This window comes from Microcaecilia unicolor, chromosome 1 (genome assembly GCF_901765095.1).
Source record: "Microcaecilia unicolor chromosome 1, aMicUni1.1, whole genome shotgun sequence".
Taxonomy (NCBI): domain Eukaryota; kingdom Metazoa; phylum Chordata; class Amphibia; order Gymnophiona; family Siphonopidae; genus Microcaecilia; species Microcaecilia unicolor.
The window spans coordinates 731,741,415-731,753,762 of record NC_044031.1 but is presented as its reverse complement, the minus strand read 5'-3'; the positions used below and the strand labels follow the sequence as shown (position 1 = coordinate 731,753,762).

General features: G+C 51.6%; 1 protein-coding gene across 1 annotated transcript in view; it reads right to left on the bottom strand.

Annotated features, from left to right (window-relative positions):
* Positions 1–215: 215 nt before the first annotated feature.
* The window catches only part of SERF2 (small EDRK-rich factor 2), a 41,884-nt gene continuing 29,751 nt past the window's right edge, over positions 216–12,348 (bottom strand). Inside the window, exon 3 of the mRNA XM_030190430.1 lies at positions 216–541. Coding sequence (XP_030046290.1) covers positions 478–541 — 64 coding nt within the window. The 3' untranslated portion in view covers positions 216–477. The remainder of the gene's footprint in view (positions 542–12,348) is intronic.

Genomic DNA, 12,348 nt, shown 5'->3' with positions numbered 1-12,348 from the left:
TTTTATTAAATATGCTTGAATGGTTCCAAATATGAATATAAAATGCAGGGTTGTCTCCCCTACTGATTACGCAGCATGGCATCTGTCTAGCCATGCAGGATAACAATACACAAGATCAAATACGGAAGTCCATGCTAGTTCAACATGCAGGAATTAAGCCACAAACAGGGTACTTGCCCCTCAAGTTAGCTGATAGGGATGACACAGGAACAATGTTCAAGAGAAAGAATATTTATAATATATACATACAAGAGAAAACATCCTAGCTTTACTACAGACTTACTGTATCTTACTGAAAAGGTAAAGTATAGAAGTCTCCAATCGAGCAGGGTCCAGTCAGAAAGAAAAGAAAACTCCCCATTAAGTCACACAAGTTTTGTCATTGGGGACAAACTAAACTTTTACTTTGTTTTCTTATTGTGAAATAGGAGGGCTGCGCTTGCTTCTTCTCTGCCTCCATCAGAGCTTCCCTCTGGGTTATTTTGGCTCAGTTTTCTTCTCCATAGCCTTTTTCTGCTTTTCCTGCATGATCTCAGCATCCCTGTGTGTAGAAAGGAACAAAAAAAAATGGACTATTACAGTTCTATTAGAAGATTAAAGCAAAGTTAGCTAATGCTGGCCCTGCTATGCTTCAGCTCTGTAAGCAAAGAATAGCCTACTAAAGATAATGTACTAGGCTAAGCTCTGCTGGATTCTCTTACTCCTTCCCTCATCCTATACCTCTTTAGTCAACCTGAACCTTAGCCAAACACACACACACACATGAAAACCAACCTCTACCTTCAATGGTCAGTAAAGCGAATGCTACATACCTGTAGAAGGTATTCTCCGAGGACAGCAGGCTGATTGTTCTCACTGATGGGTGACGTCCACGGCAGCCCCCTCCAACGGAATCTTCACTAGCAAAGGCCTTTGCTAGTCCTCGCGCGCCCATGCGCACCGCGCATGCGCGGCCGTCTTCCCGCCCGAACCGGCTCGTGTTCGTCAGTCCAGTATGTAGCAAGACAAATACAAGGGAAGACACAACTCCAAAGGGGAGGCGGGCGGGTTTGTGAGAACAATCAGCCTGCTGTCCTCGGAGAATACCTTCTACAGGTATGTAGCATTCGCTTTCTCCGAGGACAAGCAGGCTGCTTGTTCTCACTGATGGGGTATCCCTAGCCCCCAGGCTCACTCAAAACAACAACCATGGTCAATTGGGCCTCGCAACGGCGAGGACATAACTGAGATTGACCTAAAAAATTTTCCAACTAACTGAGAGTGCAGCCTGGAACAGAACAAACAGGGCCCTCGGGGGGTGGAGTTGGATCCTAAAGCCCAAACAGGTTCTGAAGAACTGACTGCCCGAACCGACTGTCGCGTTGGGTATCCTGCTGCAGGCAGTAATGAGATGTGAATGTGTGGACAGATGACCACGTCGCAGCTTTGCAAATCTGTTCAATGGTGGCTGACTTCAAGTGGGCTACCGACGCAGCCATGGCTCTAACATTATGAGCCGTGACATGACCCTCAAGAGCCAGCCCAGCCTGGGCGTAAGTGAAGGAAATGCAATCTGCTAGCCAATTGGATATGGTGCATTTCCCCACAGCCACTCCCCTCCTATTGGGATCAAAAGAAACAAACAATTGGCGGACTGTCTGTTGGGCTGTGTCCGCTCCAAGTAGAAGGCCAATGCTCTCTTGCAGTCCAATGTGTGCAGCTGACGCTCAGCAGGGCAGGAATGAGGACGGGGAAAGAATGTTGGCAAGACAATTGACTGGTTCAGATGGAACTCCGACACAACCTTTGGCAAGAACTTAGGGTGAGTGCGGAGGACTACTCTGTTATGATGAAATTTGGTGTAAGGGGCCTGGGCTACCAGGGCCTGAAGCTCACTGACTCTACGAGCTGAAGTAACTGCCACCAAGAAAATGACCTTCCAGGTCAAGTACTTCAGATGGCAGGAATTCAGTGGCTCAAAAGGAGGTTTCATCAGCTGGGTGAGAACGACATTGAGATCCCATGACACTGTAGGAGGCTTGACAGGGGGCTTTGACAAAAGCAAACCTCTCATGAAGCGAACAACTAAAGGCTGTCCTGAGATCGGCTTACCTTCCACACGGTAATGGTATGCACTGATCGCACTAAGGTGAACCCTTACCGAGTTGGTCTTGAGACCAGACTCAGACAAGTGCAGAAGGTATTCAAGCAGGGTCTGTGTAGGACAAGAGCGAGGATCTAGGGCCTTGCTGTCACACCAGACGGCAAACCTCCTCCATAGAAAGAAGTAACTCCTCTTAGTGGAATCTTTCCTGGAAGCAAGCAAGATGCGGGAGACACCCTCTGACAGACCCAAAGAGGCAAAGTCTACGCTCTCAACATCCAGGCCGTGAGAGCCAGGGACCGGAGGTTGGGATGCAGAAGTGCCCCTTCGTCCTGTGTGATGAGGGTCGGAAAACACTCCAATCTCCACGGTTCTTCGGAGGACAACTCCAGGAGAAGAGGGAACCAGATCTGACGCGGCCAAAAAGGATCAATCAGAATCATGGTGCCTCGGTCTTGCTTGAGTTTCAACAAAGTCTTCCCCACCAGAGGTATGGGAGGATAAGCATACAGCAGACCCTCCCCCCAGTCCAGGAGGAAGGCATCCGATGCCAGTCTGCCGTGGGCCTGAAGCCTGGAACAGAACTGAGGGACTTTGTGGTTGGCTCGAGATGCGAAGAGATCCACCAAGGGGGTGCCCCACACCTGGAAGATCTGTCGCACTACACGAGAATTGAGCGACCACTCGTGAGGTTGCATAATCCTGCTCAACCTGTCGGCCAGACTGTTGTTTACGCCTGCCAGATATGTGGCTTGGAGCACCATGCCGTGACGGCGAGCCCAGAGCCACATGCTGACGGCTTCCTGACACAGGGGGCGAGATCCGGTGCCCCCCTGCTTGTTGACATAGTACATGGCAACCTGGTTGTCTGTCTGAATTTGGATAATTTGGTGGGACAGCCGATCTCTGAAAACCTTCAGAGCGTTCCAGATCGCTCGCAACTCCAGAAGATTGATCTGCAGATCGCGTTCCTGGAGGGACCAGCTTCCTTGGGTGTGAAGCCCATCGACATGAGCTCCCCATCCCAGGAGAGACGCATCCGTGGTCAGCACTTTTTGTGGCTGAGGAATTTGGAAAGGACGTCCCAGAGTCAAATTGGACCAAATTGTCCACCAATACAGGGATTTGAGAAAACTCGTGGACAGGTGGATCACGTCTTCTAGACCCCCAGCAGCCTGATACCACTGGGAGGCTAGGGTCCATTGAGCAGATCTCATGTGAAGGCGGGCCATGGGAGTCACATGAACTGTGGAGGCCATGTGGCCCAGCAATCTCAACATCTGCCGAGCTGTGATCTGCTGGGACACTCGCACCCGCGAGACGAGGGACAACAAGTTGTTGGCTCTCGTCTCTGGAAGATAGGCGCGAGCCGTCCGAGAATCCAGCAGAGCTCCTATGAATTCGAGTTTCTGCACTGGGAGAAGATGGGACTTTGGATAATTTATCACAAACCCCAGTAGCTCCAGGAGGCGAATAGTCATCTGCATGGACTGCAGGGCTCCTGCCTCGGATGTGTTCTTTACCAGCCAATCGTCGAGATATGGGAACACGTGCACCCCCAGCCTGCGAAGTGCCGCTGCTACCACAGCCAGGCACTTTGTGAACGCGCAGAGGCGAGCCCAAAGGGTTGCACACAGTACTGGAAGTGACGTGTGCCCAGCTGAAATCGCAGATACTGTCTGTGAGCTGGCAATATCGGGATGTGCGTGTAGGCGTACTTCAAGTCCAGAGAGCATAGCCAATCTTTTTCCTGAATCATGGGAAGAAGGGTGCCCAGGGAAAGCATCCTGAACTTTTCTTTTATGAGATATTTGTTCAGGGCCCTTAGGTCTAGGATGGGACGCATCCCCCCTGTTTTCTTTTCCACAAGGAAGTACCTGGAATAGAATCCCAGCCCTTCCTGCCCGGATGGCACGGGCTCGACCGCATTGGCGCTGAGAAGGGCGGAGAGTTCCTCTGCAAGTACCTGCTTGTGCTGGAAGCTGTAAGACTGAGCACCCGGTGGAGAATTTGGAGGTTTTGAGGCCAAATTGAGGGTGTATCCTTGCCGGACTATTTGAAGAACCCACTGGTCGGAGGTTATGAGAGGCCACCTTTGGTGAAAAGCTTTCAACCTCCCCCCGACTGGCAGGTCGCCCGGCACTGACACTTGGACTTCGGCTATGCTCTGCTGGAGTCAGTCAAAAGCTCGCCCCTTGCTTTTGCTGGGGAGCCGCGGGGCCTTGCTGAGGCGCACGCTGCTGACGAGAGCGAGCGCGCTGGGGCTTAGCCTGGGCCGCACGCTGTCGAGAAGGAGGATTGTACCTACGCTTGCCAGAAGAGTAGGGAACAGTCTTCCTTCCCCCGAAAAATCTTCTACCTGTAGAGGTAGATGCTGAAGGCTGCCGGCGGGAGAACTTGTCGAATGCGGTGTCCTGCTGGTGGAGATGCTCTACCACCTGTTCGACCTTCTCTCCAAAAATGTTATCCGCACGGCAAGGCGAGTCCGCAATCCGCTGCTGGAGTCTATTCTCCAGGTCGGAGGCACGCAGCCATGAGAGCCTGCGCATCACCACACCTTGAGCAGCGGCCCTGGACGCAACATCAAAGGTGTCATACACCCCTCTGGCCAGGAATTTTCTGCACGCCTTCAGCTGCCTGACCACCTCCTGAAAAGGCTTAGCTTGCTCAGGGGGGAGAGCATCAACTAAGCCCGCCAACTGCCGCACATTGTTCCGCATATGTATGCTCGTGTAGAGCTGGTAAGACTGAATTTTGGCCACGAGCATAGAGGAATGGTAGGCCTTCCTCCCAAAGGAGTCTAAGGTTCTAGAGTCCTTGCCCGGGGGCGCCGAAGCATGCTCCCTAGAACTCTTAGCCTTCTTTAGGGCCAAATCCACAACTCCAGAATCATGAGGCAACTGGGTGCACATCAGCTCTGGGTCCCCATGGATTCGGTACTGGGACTCAATCTTCTTGGGGATGTGGGGATTACTTAAAGGCTTGGTCCAGTTCGCCAGCAATGTCTTTTTGAGGACATGGTGCATGGGTACTGTGGACGCTTCCTTAGGTGGAGAAGGATAGTCCAGGAGCTCAAACATTTCAGCCCTGGGCTCGTCCTCCACGACCACCGGGAAGGGGATGGCCGTAGACATCTCCCGGACAAAGGAAGCGAAAGACAGACTCTCGGGCGGAGAAAGCTGTCTCTCAGGAGAGGGAGTGGGATCAGAAGGAAGACCCTCAGACTCCTCGTCAGAGAAATATCTGATGTCTTCCTCTTCTTCCCACGAGGCCTCACCCTCGGTGTCAGACACAAGCTCACGAACCTGTGTCTGCAACCGCGCCCGGCTCGACTCCGTGGAGCCACGTCCACGATGGGGGCGTCGAGAGGTGGACTCCCTCGCCCGCATCGGCGAAGCTCCCTCCGCCGACGTAGTCGGGGAGCCCTCCTGGGAGGTGGCCGCAGTCGGTACCGCACACGGCACCGACGTCGGGGACCTCACCCCGGGCGATGGGCCAGCCAGCGCCACGCTCGACGGTACCGGCGGCGCAAGCACCGCCGGTACCGGAGGGGTAGGGCGCAACAGCTCTCCCAGAAACTCTGGAAGAATGGCCCGGAGGCTCTCGTTCAGAGCGGCTGCGGAGAAAGGCATGGAGGTCGATGCAGGCGTCGACGTCAGAACCTGTTCCGGGCGTGGAGGCTGTTCCGGGCTGTCCGGAGTGGAGCGCATCGACACCTCTTGAACAGAGGGTGAGCGGTCCTCTCGGTGCCGATGCCTGCTGGGTGCCGACTCCCTCGGCGACCCAGAGCTCTCGGTGCCGACGCGGGAAGGGACCGGTGTCGATGCTTCTTCGACTTCTTCCGAAGCATGTCACCGGAGCTTCCCGGCACCGACGAGGAGGACGTAGAATCCAGTCGTCTCTTCCTCGGGGCCGAGACCGAAGGGGGTCGGTCTCGGGGGGGCTGTACCGCAGGAGCCCTCAGGATGGGGGAGACCCACTCGAAGGCTCACCGCCACCAGCAGGGGAGTGGACAGCCCTCACCTGCACTCCAGACGAGGCACCACCGTCCGACGACATCAGCAGACGAGGTCCCGGTACCACCGACGTCGATGCAGTCGCCCGATGCCTCGGCGCCGATGCAGAGGTCCGATGCCTCGATGCACCCGATACACTGGCGGCCGAGGGAGAAGACCTGGACGCTGACGACGTCGATGCCCTCGATACTCCCGGTGCCGATGTCGACGAAGAGCCCGAGAACAAAACGTTCCACTGGGCCAATCTCGCTACCTGAGTCCGCTTTTGTAAAAGGGAACACAGACTACAGGCCTGAGGGCGGTGCTCGGCCCCCAGACACTGAAGACACGACAAGTGCCTGTCAGTGAGCAAGATTACCCGGGCGCACTGGGTGCACTTCTTGAAGCCGCTGGAAGGCTTCGATGTCATGGGCGGAAAAATCACGCCGGCGAAATCAAAAGTCGAAATGACGAAGATTTAGCACCAGAAAAATTTTAGAAGGAAAATTTCGACCGAGGCCTAAATGAGGCCTACCCCGACAACGAAAGAAAACTTACCGGGGCAAAATCTGAAAATACGGGAAGGGAGAAAAACCGAAGAGGTCTTCCGGAACACTTCCCGATTAATTTTAGAACGATTTCCGAAGAAAAAAACACGTCGAAAGGACGCGCGAGGTCGACTTCCCGGGGCACGAACGGCGCAACACGACCGTACCGAGCGCGGACAAAAGAAGACTGACGAACACGAGCCGGTTCGGGCGGGAAGACGGCCGCGCATGCGCGGTGCGCATGGGCGCGCGAGGACTAGCAAAGGCCTTTGCTAGTGAAGATTCCGTTGGAGGGGGCTGCCGTGGACGTCACCCATCAGTGAGAACAAGCAGCCTGCTTGTCCTCGGAGAACATGAAATCTACTAGTTGTACCTTCTCAACTGAAACCTGCAGCAATCTAGATGACTAATATATGAAGAGGTAGACACCATGTTATTTTTATAGCTAGGGGAATTCTGTACAACTCCTATATTGACCCAGGATGACTAGTGCAACCAAACCTACTTGGGACTGGGACATAGTAGTTACAGTGTTCTAGTAAAGGATGAAAGAGGGAGCATGGGGGTTCCAAGCTGAGAAAACAAGAACGTGATGGTACCTGGACAAGTAAATAAGGCAGGCCTGGATTTGGGCCAGGAGAGGCTAGATGTGCAAAAAGAACTTGGCCAAGGGATCAAGGATGAAGAGTGAAATAACTAGGAAAGATGAGGATATCAGCACAGAAGGATTAAAATTTGCATTTAAATTCCTGTACTATATATTTTAAGAAGTATTAAAGATATATGCAAAATTAAAAAAAAAAAATTCTACAGACTTGTCCCTGGAGATTGTGCTAATGTGACCTCTAACCTCAAAATCTGAGTAGTGATGTTAGAAGTTCAAAACCTCATTGGTTATTAATGCTCACCAAACTTACAACTTGTGTTAATTCAACCACTTTTTTGTATGATCTTTCTCTGAAGTAACTGCAGTGTCTCTTACACGGCGCAAAACAGAACCACAAATAATTTTCTAAAAGGAGTCCAATAAAACTTGTTGAAATATTGTTAAGCATATAATCCCCTTCTCCACTGACCTATAGAAAAGAATCTGGGTCTAGAGCTGGCTGAGAAGTACTGACCAGGAGCTCCACAGTTTGTTCACCATCTAATTGGAGATAGAAAATACTGAGCATTATATGGCTGCACAATCTCTTTTAGGGTTAAGTACATGGAACTACTTTTTCTCTGTCTCTATCCCTGGTTAACAGACACAGCCATGTGTCTGGTAAAGACAATAAGGACCTTCATTTGTCTCTTCCTGTTCCTTTACAATACATTCAATCTTAGGAAGCTGGATGTGACTGTAGCCAAATCATCTAATGAAGTCCCTTGCTTTGCATAACCCAAATGGTTTCTACAGACACTGTCTTGGAGGAAGCTGATCACTCACTTTCTAGAGTTCAAAAGCAGCTGTTCTCATTTCTGAATCTATTACAACTTGCTCCTGAACAAATTCCACAGTTTCAGTCATCTGTGCCTCATCAGATGGTGTTGACCCCTCTTCCATTTTTCAGCTCAATTCTCTCTAGCAGCTCTACCCTCTAAGAGAAAAGACCACCAGCACCTTCTACCACTTCTAGACAAATCCAAAGCTGACAACAAAAACAAGGCCACCTCCTCCCTGGCTTGGGCACCCAACAGGCAGTGTCTTGAAAATCAATGCAAAGAGGATCAAAGTTGCCTTGTAAATAAATTAGGTTTATAGCACTGCCCTACATTTTGCACAGAACAGCCCAAGTTCTAGAAGATGCTCAGACTCCCTCAATTTGAATTCAGTGAAGTTACCCTCTTGTAGGAGTCCGAGGACAGCATAATGAATATACTAATGAGCAACATCTGATGGAGCCCAGTGCGGGAACTGCTCTAGTGACCATCCCAGAAGCGTTTGAGAGGGGCTCACCGTGAATGCGTGCATCTTCCTGCCTAATCTGGTCCTGTACTGTGACGCAATCTAAAACTATGACTGACAGAACGCAACTCAAAAGGGGAGAATGGTTGAGCAGTTAGAATACGCATCCTGCCGTCCTCAGAGAACACCTATTATAGGTAACTTCACTTTCTCAGAGATCAAGCAGGATGCATCTGTTCTGACTGATGGGAATCCCTAGCTACAAGGCTGTATGAAACGAAACAAAAACAAAAACAAAAAAAATGGGGAGGGGGGGGGGGGGGGAAGAGAAGAAGAGTTGGATTCTAGACCCCACACATTCTAAAGACTGACCAAACCAGCTGTTGTGTCAGGACTCAGGAGTCCTGTTCCACACAGTAGTGAGAGAGATCAATGAATGGACTGAGGTACATGTTGCAGCCTGGCCAATCTTCTGTATGGAGGCTGATCTCAGGTAGGCTACCAATGCCACCATGACTCTGACACTGACCAGCAACATGACAATCCATGGGCATAACTAAAAGAGATGCAGTCTGTACACCAATTCTAAACAGTGTGTTTACCTATGGCAGCCCTCATCCTGTTGGGAGTCAAAACAAAAATCTGGGTGGACTTTGAGTGCTTTAGGCTGCTGCAGACAGAGTCAAGGCTCTCTTGCAGTCCACTGTGTGCAGTGCGCTTTCATCTTGATGGGCATGGGGTCTCGGGAAACCTACTGGCAGGACAATTGGCTGATTAAGATGCAGCTCCAACACTACTTTAGGAAAGAACTTAAGATGCATGTACAGAACCACTCTGCTGTTGTAAAACTTTAAGTGAATCAGCTACTAAGCCTGGAGCTCACTGACTGAAGTACATAAGTATATAATAAGTATTGCCATACTGGGACAGACCGAAGGTCCATCAAGCTAAGCATCCTGTACCTGAGACAGGAATTTCAACTTCCGGCTCTCCAGCAAGAACACTGCACCTGTCCGAGTGTCAAACCGCACCCCGAGGAATTCCAGGGATTGTGAAGGCACTAAGTGACTCTTGTCCAAGTTGACAACCCAACGAGCACAGCAAACTGACTACCTTCTCTGTTGCCTGCCTTATCTTGCAAGGAAGGAGCCAGGATCAGCCAATCGTCCAGGTAAGGATGCAGCTGAACTCCCTCTTGCTGCAACAAAGCTGCGACCACCACTATTACCTTGGAGAAGGTCCTGGAAGCTGCAGCCAGACCAAAGGGCAGAGCCCGAACCTGAAAGTGCTGGCCCAGCACCGCAAAACGCAGAAACCGATGAGGCGGTCAAATGGAAATGTGTAAGTACGCCACCTTGAGATCGAGGGAGGTCAGGAATTCTCCTGGCTGAATGGCAGCCATAACGGACCGGAGAGTTTCCATCTGAAAGTGACGCACTCGTAGGGACCTGTTCACACCCTTCAGATTGAGTACAGACCGAAAGGACCCACCTTTTCTGGGCACCACAAATTAAATGGAATAGTGGCCCAAGCACCGCTGCTCCAACGGGTCGGGATCTACCGCCCCTAGCTTGACCAAGGTCCTTAGGGTGTCTCTGACCGCTGCCACCTTTTGAGGAGCCTTGCAAGGAGACTCCACAAAAAAAACTCTGCTAGAGGCAGACAAAATTCCAGTTTGTAACCGTCTCTTATTACTTCCAAGACCCACTCGTCTGAAGTCACCCTGGCCCATTCCCTCAGAAAAAGGATAGCCGTCCTCCTATCAATGACAGGAGATGGGCCAAGACCCCATCATTGGACATGGGCTCCAGCCGAGGGTCTAGAGGAATTGCCGCCGGGGTGGCGGTCACCACGAAAAGGTTACTGCTTCTGAGGAAACCGCTGTTCCCCGAACAAACCAGCTCTGCCCGGTCTATACCGGCAGGCCGCTCTAAAACGGGTACGGGAAGAGCCCAAACAAGAACCAGACTTAGGCTTATCCTCTGGCAAACGACGGCCCATGGAGTCCCCCAAATCTTTGACAATTTTGTCCAGATCTTCACCAAAAAGAAGCTTGCCTCTGAATGGCAAGCGTGCCAGACGAGACTTAGATGCCGTATCAGCTGACCAAGGACAAAGCCACAACCACTGGTGAGCCGTGAGTGAAAGGGAGACCTCTTTTGCCAAAGCTCAGAGATCATAAAGCAAGTCCACCAGGTATGCGAGGCCCGCCTCCAGCGAAGGCAAGGCCTGAACCAACTCCTCCGTGGAGGCCGTTTTCTGCACCCAAGCAAGGCACGCTCTGGCTGCATAGGAACCACAAATCGACGCTTGTAAACATAACGTTGCTACCTCAAAAGACATTTTCAAGGAAGACTCCAATCTCCTGTCCTTAGGGTCCTTGAGCACTAAGCTGCCCTCCAAAGGCAAAGTAGTCTTCTTAGGAACTGCTGTGATTAAAGAATACACCGTGCGACGACGAAAGGCTTCCCGTTCCCCCTAAGGGAGAGGATAGAGACGCGCCATAGCTCTCGACACGCATACCCACGCATCAGAGGTGTCCCATTGGGCTGCAATAAGGACCTTCATGGCCTCGTGATTGTGAAACGTTCTGGGTGGGCGCTTGGTCCCCAAAATAATAGAGGGGCCTGCAGAAAAGGAGAGACCCTCATCTGGAGAGGAGATGTTCAAAACTTCCAGTGCCCGCACTATAAGGTTCGGTAACTCCTCCTGGCAAAACAAACGTGCCGCCGTAGGATCATCTCCTACCTCTATAGGCAATTCGCCCTCCTCTAGGGAACCTGACTTGGCCAATCAGGAAACTCCTGAAAACTGATCATCTACCTCTGAAATCTCAGAAATCTCATCCAGGTCCCGCGCTTCTAAACGCAGACGCTTGGCTACCAAAGGAGAAGTGGCCACCTCACCCAGAGTGACCTCTGCAAGGGAACCCCCAGCGTGCTTGAGAAGGAAAGCTTTACGCATTAGCAGCACAAATTAACATAGTAACATAGTAAATGACGGCAGATAACGACCTGTACAGTCCATCCAGTCTGCCCAACAAGACAAACTCATTTACATGGTGTGTGATACTTTATATGTATATCCGAGTTTGATTTGTCCTTGCCTTTCTCAGGGCACAGACCGTTGAAGTCTACCCAGCACTGTTCTTGTACTAAGTTCTAGAGCTAATGTCGAAGCCCCTTAAAATTTACACTCCAGTCCATCCCTATCTATTCAGTCACAATCAGGGCATAGACCGTAGAAGTCTGCCCAGCTCCCAATTTGTTTCCCAATTACCGGCGTCACCACCCAATCTCCCCTAAAATTCAGGAGTAAACAGCATTACAGCTGTTTCCAACTCCTTGTCCCCCATCTGACAGGAGGTCATCTCCAGAAGAGCTGCTGTAGGCTCAAACACGGCTGAAGGCCTTGCAGCCACAGCACCCCCGCGCACCGCACCATGTGAAGAATCCAAAATGGCGCTGGGAGAGTCTTGTCCCGGAGCAAAAGCATGGGAAGAGGGGCGCAGTGAAGAACCAGCAGCCGGCGCTCCCCCACTGTCTCCCGATGCGGATGCTGACATAAAAACTGTGTCTGCAGCTGCACGAACAAGCGTGCTAGCAGGAACAGCCATCGCCGACAGAGGAAGCGCCGCTCAAGTAGAAATGGCGCCAAAGCCGTCCGCCATACAGGAAGCAGAAATACCCGATGAGCCCAGGAACACTGCTGCCAACTCCCCGACTTGCACAGGGCAGTCCCGCTCCTCCGAATCTCGCTCTCCAGACAGGGAGCAATAAGGGCAGGCTGAACACACAACCGAAGCTGCTCTCCGGCTCCCACACTGGAAGT